The sequence below is a fragment of the Bubalus bubalis genome, chromosome 22 (genome assembly GCF_019923935.1).
Source record: "Bubalus bubalis isolate 160015118507 breed Murrah chromosome 22, NDDB_SH_1, whole genome shotgun sequence".
Lineage (NCBI taxonomy): Eukaryota > Metazoa > Chordata > Mammalia > Artiodactyla > Bovidae > Bubalus > Bubalus bubalis.
The window spans coordinates 6,111,076-6,136,081 of record NC_059178.1 but is presented as its reverse complement, the minus strand read 5'-3'; the positions used below and the strand labels follow the sequence as shown (position 1 = coordinate 6,136,081).

The following is a 25,006-nucleotide window of genomic DNA, read 5'->3' as shown; positions in this document are numbered from 1 at the left end:
AGGGTCTTTTCAGATGAATCAGTTCTTTGCATCAGGTGGCCAAAGTATTGGAGTTTCAGCTTCAGCATCAGTCCTTCCAATGAATATTCAGGACTGATTTCCTTTAGGATGGACTGGTTAGATCTCCTTGCAGTCCAAGGGACTCTCAAGAGTCCCTCCTCACCCCTTTATCCCACTCCCCACACACAATGATACAGGGCAGAATTACAAACTTTCCCTTGACGAACAGAAATTCCAAAATTTTGTTATCATACATAACAACTTTTAGTTTCTGTATAACTCTTATGGTCCTGAATGGCAATCTGTGAAATATTCTCTACCTCTCCAGCAAATGACTATTCTTAATAGAGATTCATAGTGGCTAGAGTGCTTCAGAGTATGTGCTTTCAACATGTTGTCTGAAATGCACCTCATTCTGTCTGCTTCTCCTTTTTTTTTAATTGGTTGTTCAGTGTTCCGTTCTGTGGGTGGACGTTGTTTTCTTCAATGAGTTTCCTAGCAGTGGACACTTGGGTTGTTTCCAGTGTTTGATAGTATGGACAGGGCCACAGTAAATAGACTTGTGTAGATGTCTTTTCATTTTTTGATAGTGTATCTTGGATACATTCCAGGACGTGAGATTGCTGAGTCCAAGGATAAATGTATGCTTACTCTTTTGTTAGATATTGCCAAGTTCTTTGCCGTAGAGGTTGTACCATTTTGCATTCTCAACAGTGATTGTGTTTGATGGCTGTTTTCTCTCTATCATTTCCAAAAGAGTATTTTGTCATGCTTTTGGGATGTTTTGACTCTGATGAATGAGAATGAAATGTCCTTATTGTCTTATTTTGTATTTTTATTAAGAATGAGTTTAGCATCTTTTCATATAAGTGTCTTGTATTTCTTTTAAAGTACTGGTTCATATCTCTGGTTCACTTTTATATGAGATTGTTTGATTAAACCTTTATGGTATATGGTTCAAGTATTTCCTGGTGTGTTATTTTTTCTTTTAACCTTTTTTTATGGTGTTTTTTTCCCCCCCCCTCCAAATCCAATTTATTGACCCTTTCTCATATTGTTTCAGGATTTTGTGTCAAAATTATGAGAGTTTTCCTTGCTATTGAAATTCCCTGTATCATTTCCAGCTTTTCCTCTACAGGTTAATTAAAAGTGGTTCTGTGTAAGTATATGAGGGTTAGTCACTCAGTGGTGTCCTACTCTTTGTGACCCCATGGACTGCAGCCCCTGAGGGGTTTCACTGGGAGAATATCTGTCTTTTCCATCTCCACTTAAAGATTTCTTCATTATCCCACCATCTCACTCTCCCTTCTCCCTGTTCAGGTGGTCTCATAACTCTGGGGAAGTAAGTTTAGTTACGCTTCATTTAAAAATGAAGTATCATTGAATCACACATATATATCTACTGATTATGTATGTTCATTCAAGAATATTGATTTTATTTTTTTTATTTTTTTTTTTTTTTTTTATTTATTTTTTTTTTTTTTAATTTTATTTTATTTTTAAACTTTACATAACTGTATTAGATTTGCCAAATATCAAAATGAATCCGCCACAGGTATACATGTGTTCCCCAAGTCACTCTTTTTTACAAAAACTCAGCTAGTTTAAAAAGATTTCTACATTGGTAATATGGTGGGGTTTTACTTGAAATATGCTAATTTTTCTAAAATTGCAGTATCCACCAAAAATACTTACTAATGTTTTGCTTCTAAAAATGAGATACGATTATAACTTACTCTTTCCCTCCCTCATTTGGCAGCTATTTATTTAGGGCTGAACATAACTGTGGGCTTCCCAGGTGGCTCAGTGGTAAAAAATCAGCCTGCCAACACAGGAGATGTGAGTTCGATCCCTGGATCAGAAAGATCCCCTGGAGAAGGAAGTGGCAACCCACTCCAGCATTCTTGCCTGGGAAATGCTGTGGACAGAGAAGCCTGGTAGGCTGCAGTCCATGGGGTCTTGAAAGAGTCAGACATGGCTTAGTGACTACACACAATAACAAATACAGCTGTGGGCCCTGGGGTGTATGCTGATGCATGGAGCTTACTGTCTCTGTTAGGAAGGCAGGTAATCAAAGGAGCATTAATACAGTGTGGTAAGAGCTGTTATAGATAGAGTTTAGAACTATTGAAGTGCCTAGTGGAGCCCAGAGCAATGATGTGTCAACAGCTGGAAGATAATCTCAGTAAGTGGAAATGACAGGGGCTTAATGTCAAAGACATGTATTCAGAAGGTGATATTAAAGCTTTTTTAAAGGCTGGAGCAATTCGAACTATATGAATTCATTTTAATTTTATATCAATTTAGATTTCTCTTTATGCACTGTAAGTAAATAATGATAAATGAAACAGAACGACAATGTTTTAATTAAATTTAATTGAGACCACATGTTTGTGGTCTTTATGTCAGGTATTTTGGTTCTACTTCCTTATTCAAGCTAGAATCAAGATTGCTGGGAGCAATATCAATAACCTCAGATATGCAGATGACACCACCCTTATGGCAGAAAGTGAAGAAGAACTAAAGAGCCTCTTGATGAAAGTGAAAGAGGAGAGTGAAAAAGTTGGCTTGAATTTCAACATTCACAAAACTAAGATCATGGCATCCGGTCCCATCACTTCATGGCAAATAGATGGGGAAACAATGAAAACAGTGAGAGACTTTATATTTATGGGCTCCAAAATCACTGCAGTTGGTGACTGCAGCCATGAAATTAAAAGATGCATGCTCCTCGGAAGAAAAGCTATGACCAACCTAGACAGCATATTAAAAAGCAGACACATTATTTGCCAACAAAGGTCCGTCTAGTCAAGGCTATGGTTTTTCCAGTAGTCATGTATGGATGTGAAAGTTGGACTATAAAGAAAGCTGAGCACCGGAGAATTGATGCTTTTGAACTGTGGTGTAAGACTCTTGAGAGTCCCTTGGACTGCAAGGAGATCCAAACAGTCCATCCTAAAGGAAATCAGTCCTGAATATTCATTGGAAGGACTGATGCTGAAGCTGAAACTCCAGTACTTTGGCCACCTAATGTGAAGAACTGACTGACTGGAAAAGACCCTGACTGGGAAAGATTGAAGGCAGGAGGAGAAGAGGACGACAGAGGATGAGATGGTTGGTTGGCATCACTGACTCAATGGACTTGAGTTTGAGCAAACTCCAGGAGTTGGTGATGGACAGGGAGGCCTGGCATGCTGCAGTACATGGGGTTGCAAAGAGTCAGACATGACTGAGTGATTGAACTGAATTCCTTATTCATCAGAACTGTGATTTTTGAATACTCATGACAGATACTCAAAAAATTATTACAGTATTTTTGGCACTATTTTAGGGGCTCTGAAAGTTATAAAAGAGTTTAAAACACACAAATAATACAGTTGTATATATGTTTTATATAACATTCAATAAAACACTTCTTTGAAAAATACATACCTTACATTTTTTATTTTTATATATTCTATTTAACTTTTGTGACTGTTATTATCATAAGTAAGTAGCATTTGAAAAGAATATGTGAGCTATCCTGGTAATGTGGCTATATACCTATTTATGTTGAAAGAAATGAACATATACTACAGATGTGCTGTGGAACACTTCAGGGGAAGTTAGTGGTGGGGGAGCAGGGGTTGCAAAATCAGATATCCCAGATTCTTGTGACACCAAGTGGATTGGGATCATTCATTCAGCCTCCTTAAAGCGCAGTTCTTTATTGTCAGCATTCTCTGCAAGGGTAGTTGATGTACTTTTGTTAATCTTCTCATCTTTCTTTATTATAGCTTATTTTCAGCGATTCTGTAATTCCTTTCCTGGTTCTTCCCCACCTCTAGCAACCCTTGCTGCCAGATACGGGGGAAAAAATGAGACTTCTAATTTAAGAATAGCTGCTTAATTCAAAGACATATTTAAATTTTTGTTTTTGGTGGGATTCATTAAAAAATGAAAGTTTATAGTCTCTGCACATTGTAGTTTCTTTGCTATCTTAGCATTCATCTGACTCATTTTTCATTCTTTTTATAACTTTGTTTGCAAGTTATTTCTTTAAAAGCCCTGCCAGAGGTAATGATTGGTGCTATCTTAGTTACTTCAACTTTCCGTCCTCCTCTAAATCACTGGCTAGATATGAATAGTCTTTAAAATGAATTGTGAGATTTGATCAGTGTAGTGTAGTAGAATAATGATGCACTTGTATAGAGGCATCATTCTCATTACGGTGCGTGGATGTTTATGTCTTCAGCAGTTTGATGCCGTTTTGTCACGTTTCCAGGCTAAAGGCAACGTTTCATGCACCTGCTTACTTAGTTTTCTTTGAGGCTTAGCATTGTACTGCTTTCTTTATAGTCCATGAATGCATATATAATTACAATTTTGAGACATGATTTGTGTGTCTTGATAATGAACTAACAGTGTTCATAAAAATAAATAAATATATGTGTTCAATAAAAGTAAATACATGTAGTAAGTTCTGCACTTTGATTTCCTTGGGGCTAAAAGTCCAGGACCTTATTTTTTGTCCCCAAATGACCCAGCACCAAGCTCTTAGCAGGCACTTAGCTGAGGAATAGACCTTTTATAATGCCGATTTGTTGCTTGAATTATCCCAGTATTGACCATAGGGAGCTCTTTTAAGTTGATCCCAGTGTAATTTTGATATGATCCCAGTGGATTATTTAAGCACCATCTTATTTTCTGTCATAGAACATGCTCCTCACTCATCTCTTTTTTTTTCCCTACCCAAGTCTTAGGTCATTTCCCCAGGCACCCTGGCTGCCTTTAATGGACGTATTAGTAACTAAGATCTGGGTACCAGTTCTGTTTGTTGCTACTGGGATTTCACTGCTTCTTGGTCCTCGTTTTGGATAGAACTAGGAAGTGGCAAAGGAGAAAAGGAAAGATATAAGCATCTGAATGCAGAGTTCCAAGGAATAGCAAGGAGAGATAAGAAAGCCTTCCTCAGCTATCAGTGGAAAGAAATAGAGGTAAACAACTGAATGGGAAAGACTAGAGATCTCTTCAAGAAAATTAGAGATACCAAGGGGACATTTCATGCAAAGATGGGCTCGATAAAGGACAGAAATGGTATGGACCTAACAGAAGCAGAAGATATTAAGAAGAGGTGGCAAGAATGCTACTGAAGAACTGTACAAAAAAGATTTTCACAACCCAGATAATCACAATGGTGGGATCACCACCTAGAGCCAGACATCCTGGAATGTGAAGTCAAGTGGGCCTTAGGAACCATCACTATGAACAAAGCTAGTGGAGGTGATGGAATTCCAGTTGAGCTATTTCAAATCCTGAAAGATGATGCTGTTAAAGTGCTGCACTCAATATGCCAGCACATTTGGAAAACTCATCAGTGGCCACAGGACTGGAAAAGGTCAGTTTTCATTCCAGTCCCAAAGAAAGGCAATGCCAAAGAATGCTCAAACTACCACACAATTGCACTCATCTCACACACTAGCAAAGTAATGCTCAAAATTCTCCAAGCCAAGCTTCAGCAATACGTGAACTGTGAACTTCCAGATGTTCAAGCTGTTTTTAGAAAAGGCAGAGGAACCAGAGATCAAATTGCCAACATCCGCTGGATCATAGAAAAAGCAAGAGAGTTCCAGAAAAACATCTATTTCTGCCTTATTGACTATGCCAAAGCCTTTGACTGTGTGGATCACAATAAACTGTGGAAAATTCTGAAAGAGATGGGAATACCAGACCACCTGACCTGCCTCTTGAGAAACCTGTATGCAGGTCAGGAAGCAACAGTTAGAACTGGACATGGAACAATAGACTGGTTCCAAATAGGAAAAAGTGCATGTCAGGGCTGTATATTGTCACCCTGCTTATTTAACTTATATGCAGGGTACATCCTGAGAAACACTGGACTGGGTGAAGCACAAGCTGGAATCAAGATTGCCAGGAGAAATATCAGTAACCTCCGATATGCAGATGACACCACCCTTATGGCAGAAAGTCAAGAGGAACTCAAAAGCCTCTTGATGAAAGTGAAAGAGGAGAGTGAAAAAGTTGGCTTAAAGCTCAACATTCAGAAAATGAAGATCATGGCATCTGGTCCCATCATTTCATGGGAAATAGATGGAGAAACTGTGGAAACAGTGACAGACTTTATTTTTCTGGGCTCCAAAATCACTGCAGATGGTGATTGCAGCCATGAAATTAAAAGACGCTTACTCCTTGGAAGGAAAGTTACGACCAACCTAGATAGCATATTCAAAAGCAGAGACATTACTTTGCCAACAAAGGTCTGTCTAATCAAGGCTATGGTTTTTCCAGTGGTTATGTATGGATGTGAGAGTTGGACTGTGAAAAAAGCTGAGCTCAGAAGAATTGATGCTTTTGAACTCTGGCGTTGGAGAAGAGTCTTGAGAGTCCCTTGGACTGCAAGGAGATCCAACCAGTCCATCCTGAAGGAGATCAGTCCTGGGTGTTCATTGGAAGGACTGATGCTGAAGCTGAAACTCCAATACTTTGGCCACCTCATGCAAAGAGTTGACTCATTGGAAAAGACCCTGATGCTGGGAGGAATTGGGGGCAGGAGGAGAAGGGGACGACAGAGGATGAGATGGCTGGATGGCATCACCGACTTGATGGACATGACTCCAGGATGGACAGGGAGGCCTGGCATGCTGCTATTCCTGGGGTCACAAAGAGTCGGACACGACTAAGGGACTGAACTGAACTGACTGAGGTAGTACATATGTGCATACCCGCTCTTGTATACCCACATATCTATGATTATTATTTCTGTATCTGCCTATTTCTCTCTATATTATTAAAATAGATATGGGTTGATACATATCCTTTTTAATCCACTACCACAGGATTCAGCCTAGTCTTCCTCTTTTCATATTTGTAATTTCTTTCTCTGAGTGTGAGAAATCTGATTCTTATTATCTGTGATAGATTTACTTGTTTTTTCCAACCCTAGTAGACGTGAAAAAGTAGTTTAAAAACTGCTAACCCATCCCTCTGTGAAAAAACCAGTTTACCAACCAGAACACAGTATTAGTGCATAGTTCTTTCTGTCTTTAGCTTTACAGTAAGCAGGGTTGTGGCCTGTTGTGCAAAGCTGCTTAGTGTCAAGTCCCTATTTTTCTTTACATCCTTCTGTGGTGTTATGCCTACTCTTACAGTGTAGTTATGTTCATTTGTCACAGTCTGCAGTGTATTCTGGGTCCCCTGACATACTTGTAAATTTCTAATTATCATTTTTTAAATTTACAAGCAACAGAGTTTACTGTTTGGGTATATAGGTTTTTGAGTTATAACCAATGAATAGGTTCAGGTATCTTCCATCACAGTGCCATAAGAATATTTCAACCACCTTGAAAATTTCCTTTTTACTTCCTTGGCAGTCAGTCCCACCTCTACCAGTCCTTGGTAACCACCAGTTTTTTCTATCCTTGCAGTTTTGCCTTTACCAAAATTCAGTATAAATAGCAATTATATAACATGTAGCATTTTGGGCTTGGTGTCTTTCACTCACCAAAATTTATTTAAAGTTCACCCAAACTACTGCATGACTCAATATTTCATTTGTTTCTGTTGCTAAATAGTGTTCCATTATATGGCTATACCTGAGTTCTTAGGTTTGGGTGATTATGAATAAGTTGCATAACTATTCACGTTTAGGATTTTGTATAGACAAGATTTCAGTTTACTTGGGTAAATATCTAGGATTGGAATTGCTAGATCATTTGATAAATGTGAGTGTCATATAAAAGAAAACCCTGCCGAACTATTTTTCAAAGTAACTGCAGCATTTTGCATTCTTGCCAGCAGTAAATCGTATTAATATTTACTGTTGCTCGGTATCATTGCCAGCACAATATAGTTAGGCTTTTTTAAAAAAATTAAAAAAAATTTTTATTTTAGGCATTCTAAGATGTATCTCATTGTTACTTTAATTTGCACTTCCCTCATGACTAGTGAGTGGGTTTCCCTGGTGACTCAGATGGTAAAGGATCCACCTGTAATGCAGGAGACCTGGGTTCGATCCCTGGATTGGGAAGATCCCTTGGAGAAGGAATGGCTACCCACTCCAGTATTCTTGCCTGGAGAATTCCATGGACAGAGGAGCCTGGTGGACTACAGTCCATGGGGTCACAAAGAATAGGACATGGCTGAGCAACCAAGGGTGTCATGTCAATGACTAGAGACGTTGAACATGTTTTCACATGATTGCTTGCAATCCATAAATCCTCTTTGGTAAAATGCATGTTTGAGTTTTTGCCCATTTTTTTTTTCCCTTTTAGGTTGATTGTTTTCTTATTGTTGGGTCTTAAGGGTTCCTTATATACACACACATCCTTTAACAGATGTGTAATCTTCTCAAATATTTTTCCCCAGTCTTTAAATTTGTCGTTCATTTTCTGAACATCATTTACAGAAGTTTTACATTTTGATAAAGCCCAATTATCAGTTATATTTCATGACTCATGCTTTTAGTCTTCTAGAAACTCATTGGCAAACCCAAGGTCTTGCAGATATTTTCTTTGAGAAGTGTTACAGCTTCCCATTTATATGATGACTTGGTCTTTCCATTTGTTTTTGTTTATACGTAGCATTCTTGCTTGCTTCGTTCTTTTTAACATATAGCATATCTTTCAGCTCATTAACTTACTATCCATACTTATATACCTCATGAATTTTGCCTCTAGTCTCACAAACTCTTGTTTATTTATCGTCTATACTTAGCACTTCTTATGGCTTTCATCCATCCAAATGTTTTTTTTGTTATCTATAGAAGAACTTAACATTCTCAAATAATGAAGTCAGAGCACATCATAATATTTATCTAAGCTAATTACTGTGAGAAATTATTAGAATATCACAAATGCCTTTTGTATTATCTTATAATGTATTACTGCCAATTAAATATGTCATCTACTAGAATAATATTAAAACAAGAGCCCCATGTATTTCAAATCAGTTATTCATTGTGCATTAAGAGATTAAGAAGTCAAAAGCTTTCCTGTGTGTGTGTTTGTGTGTGTATGATTGGCAGTAATAGAGCTAATCATAAGATAAATTGGTTCTTTGAAACGTAAATATTTATTCTGTTTCTGGCTTCAAGTGCCTTCTATATATAAACAGATATCCTAAGATGTCTGCAAATATCGTTCTCAAGAGGAAGGCAATGCTTAATAAATGTTTTAAAAAAGACAAATAAATGAATTCATCAAATAGAAAAAAAAGTTGAGTGTTGGATACTGAAGGTAGTAAAGTACTTCTAGAGAAGAAAATAATTTAATAAAGTCAGCCAAAATTAGCAATAATAAAAGCAATGGTAATGATGCTAATGATGCACTTTACTGAGCGCACGTTATATCTCAGGTGCTGTGCTAAGGCTATACCGCTTGCATCCAGTATTGAATTGAATAGGTAATGTACCCCTCTCTCGTGTCTTGTTTTCACTGAGTTGCATACCAGGATACACGGCAGCTTGGCTGGATTGCCAGAAGCTGTCGCTTTTCACTGGTTGGCGTTTTGGGACTGCCTGCAAGTATAGATCAAACTCTCTGCCGTCACAATTGTCTTCAGACAGCTCCTTCTGGCCCCTCACAAACTGATCATCTACGCTGATAATGAGAAAGAGAAGTTGAAGGTTCACCCTTACTTCCCCTAAAACCTCACGTCTTAAAGTTCTTGGTGACTGTCGTTGCATGGCCACCAACCCCAGCCTTGATTATACTTACCACCTGTGGACCTGTTCTCTCCAAGTGCCATGCTGGAGCCTTAAAGAATAAAGACATATTCCTCTCCTGTTTTGTGTTTTCTGTTAGCCCCCTGCTTCTCATTGTCTTTAGGACTCTGACCAGAACTGTTCTTTTAACCTCTTTTATGCCTCCCCATTTGGAGAAGGAAATGGCAACCCACTCCAGTGTTCCTGCCTGGAAAATCCCCATGGATGGAGGAGCCTGGCGGACTACAGTCCATGGGGTCGCAGAGAGTCAGACACGACTAAGTGATTATCACTCACTTGCCTTTCCACACACCTGTTCTTGTGCTACCCACTTCTGTAGATACATCAGGGTCGTTTAGCATATTGTCCTGTTTACCTGGAATATTTGTTTTCCACTTTTTGTCATTCCATGTAAATTCTCACACATGCTCTAGGACGCAGCTCGTCTGTTTCCTTCCCGTGAGGCTCTTTTTGACACAGGCTCTCTTCTTCACCCCATCCCAAGCAGACTGGAAGGGATTGTTTTCTTTCAGAAAGTGCTCGCTGTATTTCACTTGCAAATCTGTATTTTCCACACAGCTCTAAGTTTTTCTGAAGTCCTTATGTCTTCTCCTTTTCATTTTTAGCCCCTTTAGCTAGCATAGCGTGCTGCAGTCCATGGGGTCGCAAAGAATCGGACATGACTTAGCGACTGGACAGCACCACCGCCACCTAGCATAGCCGTCATTCCAGAACAGGCAGAAGGCTCTCCCTGCTCGTCCTTCCCTGGGTCCAAACCTCCTCCCGCCATAAAAACAGCTCTTGATTTTCTCCCTGTTTATACACTCCTTATTTTTTAAAATTAGAGATCAGTGCTTTTCAGACATTTGGAACAAAGTGGTATCCTTTCTTCAAAGGAAAACTTGACCGCAATGTGCTCGTGCACACACCCCCCAAGATAAAAGGTCAAGTCTGGGAGCTAGGAGGCCTCCGTTTTCCTCCTGGCAGTTCTAGGGAACTTGTAGGGCTCCAAGTAGTAAGGTTTGCTACCTTAGAAAGGTTTGCCCTGGCCTTATTGCTCTGTTTTTGAGTCCCTCCAAATCATTCTTCACCTAGTTCCAGGAGAGAGCATTCTCTTCATTCATTCATTCATTCATTTTGGTGATGCCAGTTTTCCTTGCTGTGCGGGCTTTTCCCTCTTTGTGGCAAGCAGGAGCTGATCTCTAGTTGCGGTGGCTTCTCTTGTTGTTGGGCACAGGCTCTAGGGCAGGTGGACTCAGTGGTGGCGACTCTCGGGCTCTAGAGCAGGCTCAGGAGTCGTGGCGCACGGGCTTAGTTGTTGCACGGCATGTGGGAGCTTTCCGGATCAGGGATCAAACCCGTGTCTTCTGCGCTGGTAGGTGCATTCTTTACCGTTGAGCCACCAGAGGAGCCCTGGGAGAGCTCTTTCTAAAACACAAATCAAATTACACCTCGTGCTCATATCTCGTTCATGAGGCTCCATGACCTTAGCTCACACCTGAGCTCCTTGGAAGTGTAGGGTGTATCTTTCACCTTTGTGTCACTAGCATCTGGTACAGCTAGTTCGTGGCAGGGGTCTGGTATGCAGTGGCCTGGGTGCTCTGTGCCGTTGAAGTTGATGAGAGAACTTGGCGTGGTGACCCATCTTCCTCACCCTCGTGGCTTTGCTTTTTGTTCAGACGGGCAGTGCCAGCCTCGTTCTCCCTCAGATCTCGGGTCCACCTGGGTCTTCACTCCCTGTGTCACAGCCATCTTTAGCTTTAACAGCCTTCATCAGTTTGCCTTTCTTTAATCTCTAAAGCAATTTGTTACGATTATAAACAACATGCTTAGTGTACTATATTTAGTGCACCTTTTTTGTTACCACTTGATGGTATAACTTCTGCCTGGGTATCCTAGCAACAGCAACAGCAAAAAAACAGCAAAAGTCACAAATGGTTTCAAAGGTACTTTCTGATCCAGGAAGATATATTTTGCCCAGTTCTGAGGTATATAATTTTGGTTATAGGTTGTTATTTTAAGTTTATGTTTGAGTACAGTTTTGCCTTTGTTTCTCAACATGTTATAGGCTGAAAAATAAATGTTCATTTTATTGTGTCCTCTGAAACCAAAATTGGTGTTGAGTCAGCTCATAGCCTGCAAATCAAACAGAAATCTTTGAAAAAGTGCATGCAATGAATTAAAAGTATTTGGTGTAATTTTTACCATGGATCATTTTTAGGTTTTTGTTGCAAAAGAGGAATAATAAAGCTTTATCCACTTAGGTTAATGTTCTGGTGATATAGTATCCTTCCTAATTGTGTTTTCTGTTCCTTGTGTATATTTCAATAAATGTCTCTGCTGCTTTCAGAATTGTTTATAATCACATTTCATGTGAGAACAGTTTTCTAAAGAGAAGGTAACTTGGAAAAAACTGTATTTCATTTCATTAAAAGCAACTATCAAAACCTATGTTACCAGATGATTATTACATTCTTATTCAGGCTTGAAGCCATTTTGTTTATTTTTAACTGTACTTTTCTTTTCTCTAATTGCTTTCTGGCCCTTAATAAACCAACTTGTTTTGATGAAATGATCTCTCTTTAGAATTAGGGGTAAATATCTCTACCATTTTTTATAGGAAGGCTTTTGTCTGAGACGTCTGTACTGCCATATTTTATATTTTTGGTGTTATTGGGGAAGGAAAAGTGGATACTGTGTCTTTAATGGAAAGCAAAAGGTTATCTTTCTCTGGCCTTTGTGTGTATGTGCTGATGTGGATGTAGGCAGCCAGACAGGCAATGTGTGCGGAGAGACCAGGGAACCGGCTGCGGATCGATAGACGTGGTGTGGAGTGAATTAATGCGAGGCAGGCCGTCTGTCTGTCATAAGGATCGTGGGGAATGCGGAGCTGTGCGGTCACTCACTGCGGAGATCTGCTTCCAATAAATTCAAGCCTGCTGCCTGAAAATAAACTCGAGATACACACCTCCTCCCTTCCTCACTGTGAAATTTTACTTTATTCAAAGTAAAGCTACGTATCAGATTCTTGCCTCGTGTACTTTAATTGGAGCACTGGGAAACTGCAGTTGGGAAAGGCTGATTAAAGAAAAAAAATACCTGCTATTCTTTTAGATCCGTTTTTCAATCTCAGTGGAAATCTGTATTACAATGGGAAAGAGAAATACACTGTTTGTTAATCTTTGTAAATATTGTGATATATAGTTCTCTTTCTGAGTCCAAGAATATTGTGTCTCACTTTCATCTAATCTTCAATAGAATAATAATATTATAATGAACTTAAATGGTTTTATATTGCAACATTGGTTATAGTGCTGTGCTTTAAATTTTGTTCTATTAAAATTTAGTATTTAATCTTTGTTCATTTAATCACATGACACTGAAGTCTTCAGAGTTCACCACATTAGTCATTACTCGGGTATTAGGCAATAGAAAAAAATGTTCATAAAGGTACTTTATAAGCTTTTGAAAGATAAATTTTATAATACTGTCCCTGATTTTGCAGGTGGGGAGAGGCAAGTGCAGTTTCATTTCGTTGATTTTGAAAACTGTATTTCCACATTTACATTGAAAATGTTTTTCTGAAGTGGTTACAAATATTGCATACAAATGAGACGTTGTCTGCATGCATCTCTCACTACGAGCAGTGGTCTGAGCATTCTTGTCTGGATGGTGTGGCGATCTCACATAGTCTTCCTTGCTCTCTGCTTTTTATTTTTGCTGGTGCCACAGCCCAGCCTCCTGCCTTCCTCTGCTGTGTCCACACTTATACCACTTTTCTGCTCCATTCCATGTTTTTCCTTGTTTTCCTCCTGATTCACAGTGTAGAACCCATTTATAAATACCTATTTCCAGCATAATCTACATTCATTTTTTTAATTTTGTGAATCTGGATTTGGTTTTTTAAATGCCTCACATTTTCCCATTAATGTTTTGTCTTTTTTTTTAATTGTATCTCTTTATTATATCTTTTTCATCAAAGCAAACTTACTATTATTTTATAGTATATTTAAATAACATAATTTGTGTCATGGGATTGAAGGTATTGAGTTCTATTCTCAATGTATTTATTGAACCTTTATGAGATGTTGTTTACTGCCAGATATTTTGAAGAGATTCAGAAAGTGAATGTCTTAGATTTTATGGCATAGTTTGACAAATAAGATCACCTACAACAAGCACATAAAAAAATGGCAAAGTACCGCCGTATAATTAATTGACAGTACTTATAATGTTGCGTAATATAAATATGCAAGAAGCTAAAGCTTCGATGTAGGTATCCTAGTATTTCTCAGGAATATTTTCATCATCTTACTGATAGTGGATAGTGATGAAATGCCTTTTATGTTTCAAAAAGTTTAGCTTTTTAATACCGGGAAGAAAGGAATACATTTTTTTTTTCTTCTGGTCCTTGTGTTTCATTGAAAATAGCATTGTATTCTGATATAACCTCAATTCTCTTTAGTGACAGTGATGTAGTACCTTCTATTGTATTTTTTTTTATAGTTAGGTTTGTTGAGGTATAATTTATATATGGTAAAATTCACTCTTTTTAGTGTACAGTTCTGTGAATTTTAGGCAAATGTGGGTAGTCATATTTCTACTATCACAATTAAGATATTTATTATTTTTGTTATTCTAAATATTTGCTTAGACCATTTTATAGTCAGTCTTCCTACCATACCCCTTGCCTCTGGCAATCACTGATTTGATTTCTGCCCTATAATTTTGCCTTATAAAGAATGTCTCCTATTATCATAAGATAGTAATGTAAAAAAGTGTCACTAAATACTGTGGAGACTATAAATACCTAGGTTTGGGGAATTTTTTTTAAATGTTATTATCCCCCCTTCCTTTTTTTGTAGGTAAAGATTACCATGCTTAAAAAGGTTCAGTAATGGGTTTTGCTCATCTTTTATCATAACTCTATGGTCCAAAAGTTCAAAAGGAGAAACTTCTATCATTTCCTTAAAACAAACTTATTAAAATTAGTTTTAAATCATCTGTGCTGTTTGTATTTGAGAATTGATTTTAGTAATTTGGTCTTTGCATTATCAGTGTCTCTTATGATATCTTCCAACAAGAGTTTGGACTCTCGGGTATTTTGTTATCATCCCATTACCCCCCTTGACTGCAGTTTAGATATTTAGCTGATCCTTAAAAAAATGAAATATATAGAATTTTGAATTATCCAAATCAATCTTTTTTTTTTAATTGATTGGTAATAAAATAACCCAGAAAATTTGACTGTAAGAAATAATAGGATGAGTTACAAGCATGGTCAAAATGAGGAATATAGTTTAATTTTTTTTAATATAAATTTACTTATTTTAATTGGAGGCTAATTACAATATAATTTTTTAAATTAAAAATGGAACATTAGCCTTCCTGACACAAGAAAAACATTCATGGTGGAGTTTGTTTTCTTATTGCATAAATGTTCTTTTTTTTTTTTTTTGGGCAGGTGAATTCTTTTTTTTTTTGCATAAATGTTCTATATGGTTCTTTTCTCCCTGTTTTCTTCATGGCAAAGACCATACCAAACGAGTACACAGAAAGGGGTGTGGATTTCTTCATTGATCTGGAATAGTAGAAAAGCACACTTTTGAAAAAACTTCTTTGAGATATAATTCACATGCCATCGAATTCACACTTATAACTACCATCCATTGTTTGTTTTTTTTTAACATATTCACAGAATTGTGTAACCATCACTGTAATCAATTTCAGAACATCTTCATCACACAAAAAGAAACCAAAGACTCATTAGTTTAAATACTCATTTGCCCCCATCCTCCCAGCCCTTTGTCCTTATTGTTTAGCTGCTCAGTCGTGTCCAACTCTCTGCAACCTCATGGACTGTAGCCCACCAGGCTCCTCTGCCCATGGGATTTCTCAGGCAGGAATACTGGAGTGGGTTGCCATGTCCTTCTCTAGGGCATCTTCCCAACCCAGGGATCTAATCTGCGAGCAGGTCTTATGTCCCGTGCATTGGCAGGGGGATTCTTGACCGCTGAGCCACCAGGGACGTTCTCTCCCAGTCCTAAGCAGCCACACATGTACTTTTCACCTCTCTGGATTTGCTTTCTCTAGTTGTGGTGAGCAGGGGCTGCTCTCTAGTTGCGGGGCACAGGCTTCTCCCTGCGGTGGCTTCTCTTGCTGTGGAGCGCGGGTTCTAGCTGTGGGGCCTTCAGTAGTTTACTGCATGGGCTTAGTTGCTCTTCAGCCTGTGGGGTCTTCCCAGACCAGGGATCAAACCCGTGTCCCCCACGTTGGCAGGCAGATTCTTAACCACTGGACCACTAGGGAGAGTCCAGACGTTTTAAATTTGAATCAAGTTCACTTATCAGTTTTCCTTTTATGGGTTGTGCTTTTGGTGTCAAGTCTGGCCTCAGGTATCAAGGGTTTTCTTTTTTTTTTTTCCCCTAGAATTTTTATGGTCATATGTTCTACATGTAAGTCCATGATTCACTGTGAGTTAATTCTTATAAAAGGTGTGAGCATTAGGTCAGGGTTCATATTTTTGTCTCCATTATAGCAGTCCATTTATGGAAGAGACTGTCTTTCCTCCAATGATTTGCTTTTGCACCTCTGTCAAATATCATTGGGCATATCTGTGTTTTCTTCTGGTTTTCTATTCTAGTCTGTGAACCTAAAACCATGGTAAGTGTTGAAATGGGGCAGATTTTTTTCCTACCTTATTTTTTTCCAATTTTTAAAAACTATTCTAGTTCCTTTGTCTTTCTAAATAATTTTAGAAGAATTTTGTCTATATATACCAATAAATCATGCTGGGATTTTGATAGAAGTTAACACTAAACCTATATATGGAGAATTTCACGTCTTTACTATATAGACTCTTTCAACTTAGAACATGGTATGTCTCTCCATTCATTTATTTAGGCCTCTTTGATGTTTCATCAGTGTTTTGTAGATATCAGCATGTAATTCCTGTATATGTTTTTTTTCAATTGGCATCTAAGTATTTCAGTCTTTTCGAGCCATTATTAATAGAATTTTTAAAAAATTAGGTGTCCATGTGTTCATTGCTAGTGTACAGAAATGTGATCTTTAAAATACTTTTTGTATTCTTTCTTTAAAAATTGCATTTCTTTATTGCCTGGACGCCTCATCGCAGTGGCTTCTCTTGTTGTGGAGCACGGACTCTGTGGCGTGCAGGCTTCAGTGGCCGAGGTGCATGGGCTCAGGTGCTCTGAGGCATGTGGGACCTTCCCAGATCAGGGACCAAAGCTCTGTTTCCTGAATTGGCGGGTGGATTCTTTACTACTGAGCCACCAGGGAAGCCCTTTTTCTTGTATTCTGCAGCCTTGCTGTACTCACTTTGTTTGTTTTGTGGATTCCTTTAAATTTCCACGTAGACAGTTGTTTTTATCTTGAATGGGATCACTTCATTCCAAACTGTACATGTTTTATTTTCTTACTGAATTGCACTGTCTAGAATTTCTAATGCTGTGTCAAATAAGAGCAACAATGTGGACATCTTTGCTTCATTCTTGATCATAGGAGGAAAACATTCAGTCTTTCACCATTAAATATAATGTTACATTTTTAATAGGTGCTCTTTATTAAGTTGAACAAGTTCCCCCTCTTCCTCTATTTCTGTTTTTCTGAGAGTTTTTAAAATCATGATGTTGAATTTTATCAAATTATTGACATGATCATATGATTGTTTCTTCTTTAGTCTGTTAAAATTTTGGATAGCGTTGAGTTGTTGAATATAGAACCAGGTTTGCTTCCCAACTGAATAAATCTCACTTTGTCATGGTACGTGATTCTTTTTAAGTGTTGTTGAATTCTACTTGTTTACATTTTGTTGAGGATTTTTGAGTCTAAATTCATGAGAATTTCTGATCTGTAGTTTTATTTTCGTTTGTATGTTGACCCTTGAACAACCTTAGTTTGAACCGAGTGGACCCACTTACATGTGGTTCTTTTTCACTAGTAAGTACTACAGTATTACATGAGCCAACCAACATTGTTGGTTGAGTATCCACAGATGAGGAGGAACCACAGATACATGGAGGACTTCGCAGTGATAGTTCTCAGTGTCATGTGATTCTATGGACACGTATCCCTCTTTTGTTGTCATAGCAATGCACTACTTCCAGATAGTGGGGGAAATCTGTGTTTTATCTAGAATGGGAAAATAGGTGAGTTAGGAAAAGACATTTGTAGGAAGTTCTTTGAAGTTCTCAGGTGTTCTGGAGAATGGAAGTTTTGGGTGCCCTCATCAGCTTTCAGTTAGTTTCCTTCAGTTCAGTAATTGTCGGACCTTCCATCTAATTCTTGAATGTGTGCTAAGTTGCTTCGGTCGGGTCCAGCTCTGTGCGACCACATGGACTGTAGCCTGCCAGACTCCCCTGTCCATGGAAATCTCCAGGCAAGAATACTGGAGTGGGGTGCCATTTCCTCGTCTAGGGGATCTTCCCAATACAAGGATTGAAGCTGCATATTTTTTGTATCCTGCGTGGACAGGCAGGTTCTTTACCATTAGTGCCGCCTATTATACCCTTGGGGCATTACATTTAAGGTCTCTTTCAAAGACCCGGAACCCAAATCCCTCTTTTGTCATCATCCCTCTTCCCAACCCTCAAATTACAAGCAAACTAATATTAAAGAGAAGCAAACTTTTAAAATAGTCCTTCACTTTCTAGGTTTTCTCTTTTTTTTTAGGCATAACTGTGTCTAAATCTACTAAAATAACTAGTAAACATGTTGAAAGGAAGCATGCGAAACTCTACAACTTGAGTTTTTTTGTTCCCAGATCTTGGTTAAAAGTAATATGGTTTGCATCCATGTATGTACATACATATAAAGCAGTAGAGAGCACACATATTTGGTTCATTACTCTCTGTCTCTTCCTAATTTGGATGAATATATGGTATTTTTTTTTAACATACTGCATTTTCATCCAGTAAGTAAATTAAACCGCTTTAAGAGGTTTTGGTCCACTTCTCTTTTAGTTTTTATAAACTAGCTCTTCTTCTTCTCTGTTTTAGCGGGGGTCTCAGCAGAAGCCATGCAGACTATCGCCACTGCTCCTGATGCCTCGGGGCCAGAAGCCAAAGTCCAAGAGGAGGAGCACGACCTTGTGGATGATGACATCACGACTGGTAAGAAGAGACATCTTTAGTGTCATCTGGATGAACTTTATCTGATATCGGAAAATGCTTCTAGGTCACTTATAGCAGGACTAAGTACATGGATGGAAACTTGCATTGATGGAATGCTTGGTTTTTTGAGACCCTTTAGTGCCCTTTCTGATCTTGAAGTAGAAAGAAGCAGAACTGTTTGTTTGGTCCAGGTTTGCTCATTGTTGCCTTAACAGTGAGCCTGCTAGCTGTGTGTCCAATTTTCCAGGGACCTTCTAATTTAGAGGCTAGGATCATTACTGAAGTGTTGGAACACGTAGAGGAGTACGCCTCTTGTGTTGTGACAGGTTTTGCAGTTACAGTCGTGTTGTTGTTCAGTCACCAAGTCATGTCCGACTCTTTGAGACCCCGTGGACTACAGCACGCCCTAGGATAGACTGAAAATATTGAAGTTGTAATAGTGATACATGCAACATAGGCTACCTGAGGAAACTTACAGGTACTCTTTCTACCTATACGGTAGAAATGAATGCTGTTTTAAAAGTTACTTACATTGTTTGGGTATTGAGCATTCTTCTCTGTATTATTTATCACATAATCAGATGTGGTAAAATTTAGGAAAGCCGCACACTGCAGTATGTTCAACCTGTCTTTTTATAGACTTAGCGCAGTGTCGATTACTGAATATGCAAATGCATTCGGCTCAGTTTCTTTCAGTGCACAGAGGATACAAACAGCCTAGTTTACTATTTATAGTGACGTCGCTCAGTCATGTCCGGCTCTTCGCGACCCCATGGACGGTAGCCTACCAGGCTCCTCCATCCATGTGATTTTCCAGGCAAGAGTACTGGAGTGGGGTGCCATTTCCTTCTCCAGGAGATCTTCCCAACCCAGGGATTGAACCCTGGTCTCCCGCGTTGTAGGCAGACGCTTTACAGTCTGAGCCACCAGGGAAGCCCAGTATACTATTTGTATTGGTATTAAGAATGATAAGCTCTTGATTTTGGTGTGGATGGTTAAAAAAAAAAATCTGACCAAATAAATCTATAACTATTGTGAAGTGAGAAATATTAATAGTAATCAATAATTTGAAAAGAAGCATGCTCACAAAGTGTCAGTAAAATTCTCAACAGTCATTAAAGGAAGAGGGGGTAAAAAAAAAAAAACACCTAAAGGGAAGTTGGCTTTTTTCCCTCCCTTTTTCCTCTTAAAGCTGTGTGTGGCACGTTCTTTACTGTTATCACCTGAATGCTCTTAAATTTCTTTCACTGGGACGAAGTTGAAGAAGCCTACTGTTCTCTCTTGAAAATGTTCAAAGCCTGTATTTAAAACCTATGGACTGTGCCGCTGCTGTAGTTGACTTTATCAAGGAACATCTGGTTTTCAGCAAAAAATGTGATGATGGTGGTGGTGGCTCTTGCTCTTTAATGTATTGGTTCATTGATTTAAGAAATATCATCCATCTTAAATATACATGTAAGTTATTTCTCAAACTTCCAGCTTTGCTAAAAGTCATTTATACTGTAAGTTATAGGGTTTGTTTCAGTAGCTACTAGAAGATATCATTTCATTTGCAAATTTTTTATTTTTTTATTTCTATTTTTTTAAACTTTGTATTTGGTATTGAAGTGTAGCCGATCAACAATATTGTGATAGTTTCAGGTCAACAGCGAAGGTACTCAGCCTTTCCTATATATGTATCCATTCTCCCCTAAACTCCCCTCCCATCTAGGCAATTTGTAGATTTTTTAAAATGAGTTCTTGCTCTATTCAGTTTTTACTGCTTTAAAAAAAATAATATTATAGATATGTTTGGTTATTACCTCAGATTTTAAAGGTTTTCTTGTCTGCAAAAAGTCATGGTTTAAATAATAGAAGTTGCCTTTGCAATAGCAGAATATCTCACTTTGCATTCCAGAAGAAAAGCTGAATTTTCGAGCACTCAAGTAACTATTATTAAATCAGTACATTGAAATGATGAACTATGTTCTGCCGAAGTCACGAGTCAGAGTTAGGGCACGTGACTCTGTGTTTATTTTACTGTTAAAAAAAAAATCAGGAAGCTTAAAAATGAAAATCTAGTTTGGAGAGTTAATTAATGCTACATAAACTATATTTTAATCTGTAAGAAGTTCAGTTAAATGCATGTGATGCATGGCTTTATCAGTTGATTTACTCATTTCCTGCCATGAGTAGTCGAGTCAAGAATGCTCAGGATCCGAAGAATTTAGATAACTGAAAAAGACTTCCTTAACATGTTGTCAGAGCAACCAGCGCACTGCAGCCTGTGGGTCGTTCACGTTACCTTTAGATTGTGTGACTTGATTAAGATGTGGTATAGATTTTTGTGAGGGTTTAGAAGAAAACCATATTTCTTTTTATTGACTAGAATCCTATATAAATTGCATTATGAAAAATATGGTAGGTGCATTTGAGAGAAACCTGTTTCAAGCAGAATAATCTTATTTTAGGCTAACCAGCATTGTAGAGTGCAAGAGGTACTGCAAAATGGAAAACTGGCCAATTCAGCTATTCATCCTGAAAACCCTGATTTTTCCCGATTATTTAAAAGGAATTGCTCTCGTAATATCACCTCATAAAATAGAAATTATATCGTGACAGAGATATTTGCCTATATTTTGAATGAATTCTTATTTGACTGCTGTAGCTAGGCTAATATGCATAGCTGTATTAATTTTATTTTTGTGGTAATCTGAGGCTGAATTCTCCAATTAACTGAATTCAACAGCTGACCAAGGTAACAATTCAAATATGCAGTATAATTTAGTGCTTTTGCTATAGGCAGAATTTCAAAGCTGAAATTTTTCTTCTGGGTGAGAGCGAATGAGGTATGCATATTGTCTTGTGACCCTTGATCTGAGCTTGGCAGTCTTTGTTATTTGTTAGTGTTTGCTGTATAAAAGTAAAGAAGCATGGATAAAGCTGTGTAAGTGTTGGCTATGATCAATTGGAACTAATTAAATTTATTTGAAATGAAGAGTCTTAACTGGAAGAGAACAGCTGGCAAAACTGGGAAGAAAAAATTGAGCCTTGATTGAGACAATTTAAACCTTCACCCTGTCATTTCAAAAATATGCTGCAGCTTCTTTCTAAATCTCTCTTTTTAAAGCTAATATCTATTGATCGGCTCTACAAAGTAATGCCAGTAGTGCCTTGGTCAACACACACCCTCAGTTTTACTTAGCATCCAGCCTAAGGCTTATCAGGCTCTTGCCTTGAGCCAAATGTCTTAAATCGCATATCAAAGCCATGTTAGATTAATAATATCTAATATTAACAATATTAGATTAATATTATTTTATGTAGAAAAAATATTAAAACCTATTTCTCATTTTAAAAAATTATTACAAAGTATACGTGGGGAATATACTCCCTGCCCCCCAGCAAAGGAATTCCTTCAGGTTTTGTAATACTCTGTATATTTAAAATCTATTTTAACAATAATAGTAGTATTTTCTTGAAAGTACAAAGAATGGCATTAAGATTGTTTCTGGATTATTTATAATTTTAGAGTCACACACATATTCTATACCTGTGCATTTGCTTTTGTGTGTATACTTTTATTTTTGATATTCCAGTTTAAATGTTTATATATAAAAAATCAATATTTGTAAATAGCATGTTCTTATTTTCACTGTAATATTAATAGGTAATAATTATATTAATGAAGTAAATCTCATTTAAAAACTGATATAAGTTTTTAGACAAATTGTAATCTATTTTTTTAAGGTAGACCTTTTGGGTGAGTATTTTGGTTATTTTTATGTGGTTTTCATTGAGGTAAAGGATAGCATTCTGTGAGAATGAAGAGATATATATCCCCTAAATGTTGTATTTTAAAACATCCTCCCTTAATATCAGTTTTAAAAGAATTTTGGACGGGTTTCATTCACAAACCTGCCTGGATCCGTTTAAGAAACTGACTGTATTCTCCTGGGGCTCATGCTGCAGCGTCCTACCCTTTGTTCAATACCACAAGGACACAAAGAGACCACATAACGGCAATAAAGGGTCAAGAGCCACTGACATTGTCAAAAAGAGACAACTTGATGCTAGATCAGCAGCACAGTGGGTAGATTGAGCCACTCACAACGGGTACAGCGATGATACATAAATTCGGGTGGGCGTGTTGACTCTATCTGTTGTACTTTCTCGTAAAATTTAATTTATATAAAAAGGATGAGAAATGCTATGGAATAAAGAAAAAATAGAGAAAGGTAAGAAAACTTGAAAGGAGTATCAAGTTGTTAACTTTGTACCAACTGCTTTATTCTTGATTCTAACAGCATTTCTTTGAAGTGTATTCTGGTTATTTGTTCAGATAGATGAGGAAACGTGCTCAGGGAAGTTCATGTTCAAGGGACTGAGAATGTGTCCTGCCTCATTCCAGAGCCCACCTGTGACCTTGAGCACCACCCCAACCTGCCTCACAGTCTCAGACTCGCTGAACTTTGGCATCTTTTCTTTTGAAATGGGAGATGATGTCACAGTCCACCTTTACTGCTTAGGATTGCAAGCCTGAGCCTGACGTTTGCCAACTATCCTGTCTTACTGCCTAGAAGGCGAACTTGTTATTCTAAAGTTAGAGCAAGAGATTATCTCCCATAAGGGAAAAAAATCAGCATGTATTCTTTAAATGTTCTTTTACAATTTGTTCTTTAAATTATTTACAACTAGTGTGATGTTAAGACTGTACATATAATTAGTGTTCATAATGTAAATAATTATTGTGTACTTGTAAAATGAAATTTGTGTGGTTCCATCCAGCTTTTTGAAGTCACCAACATAAAACTGACACCTTAACATAGATTCACAGAGCAAAGTCAACATTTCTAGTATATTAAGATGGAGCTGGAAAGCATGCCTTGTCTGAGACTAAATATTGATTTGTTAATTTTACCATTTACTGAGGCCCTGTTCATAAAATGTTTATACATTTGTTTTGACTGAAAGATAGGAAATTCATCTTGTTAAAGTTCCAAAGAGAGCAAAATTTAGGGCATTATATATTCAGAAATCGGAAATACTTTCTTAGCAGAGAGATAGAAGCCATATAATTGGTAAACTAGAATAAGACTTTCTGCATTTTACCCTTTCCCTCTCTCATTCTTTAATTTATCAGAACAATGTGATTTTAAATCATTTGTTCTAAACTGTTATCACTACTCTTCTGATTGACTTCAAAATGTTGGCTACTACAAAATATGAGTTTACTGTTATGAACGTTTTAGATAATTATACATCATGAGTGCTGTGGTTTATTTACCATGTAGTTCCCTTTTTTAAGAAAAATAAGTGTGGATTTTGTAGTTTTCTGAAATATGTCATTTCAACTAATTTACCTTTATATACTTTTTAAAAAAACTGGGACGTGAAAATGCAAAGGAAAATACTTTTTGCTGCTTAGTGTTTATAACTCAGTTTTAGCATACATTGATAGGATGTTCAGTTCAGTTCAGTTCAGTCGCTCAGTTGTGTCCGACTCTTTGCGACCCCATGAACCACAGCACGCCAGGACTCCCTGTCCATCACCAGCTCCCGGAGTCCACCCAAACCCATGTCCATCGAGTCGGTGATGCCATCCAACCATCTCATCTTCTGTCGTCCCTTCTCCTCCCGCCCTCAATCTTTCCCAGCATCAGGGTCTTTTCAAATGAGTCAGCTCTTCACATGAGGTGGCCAAAGTATTGGAGTTTCAGCTTCAACATCAGTCCTTCCAATGAACACCCAGGACTGATCTCCTTTAGGATAGACTGGTTGGATCTTCTTGCAGTCCAAGGGACTCTCAAGAGTCCTCTCTAACACCACGGTTCAAAAGCATTAATTCTTCTATGCTCAGCTTTCTTTATAGTCCAACTCTCACATCCATACATGACCACTGGAAAAACCATAGTCTTGACTAGAGGGACCTTTGTTGGCAAAGTAATGTCTCTGCTTTTTAATATGCTGTCTAGGTTGGTCATAACTTTCCTTCCAAGGAGTAAGCGTCTTTTAATTTCATTGCTGCAATCACCATCTGCAGTGATTTTGGAGCCCAGAAAAATAAAGTCTGACACTGTTTCCACTGTTTCCCCATCTATTTGTCCTGAAGTGATGGGACCAGATGCCATGATCTTAGTTTTCTGAATATTGAGCTTTAAGCCAACTTTTTCACTCTCCTCTTTCACTTTCA

General features: G+C 37.8%; 1 protein-coding gene across 4 annotated transcripts in view; it reads left to right on the top strand.

Moving 5' to 3' along the window:
- WDR7 (WD repeat domain 7) overlaps positions 1 to 25,006 on the top strand; it is a 354,190-nt gene that overhangs the window by 130,700 nt on the left and 198,484 nt on the right. For all 4 annotated transcript variants that reach the window (XM_006055285.4, XM_044934616.2, XM_044934618.2 and 1 more), the window contains one exon: positions 18,721 to 18,834. In XM_006055285.4, the coding sequence (XP_006055347.2) occupies positions 18,721 to 18,834 (114 nt within the window). The remainder of the gene's footprint in view (positions 1 to 18,720; positions 18,835 to 25,006) is intronic.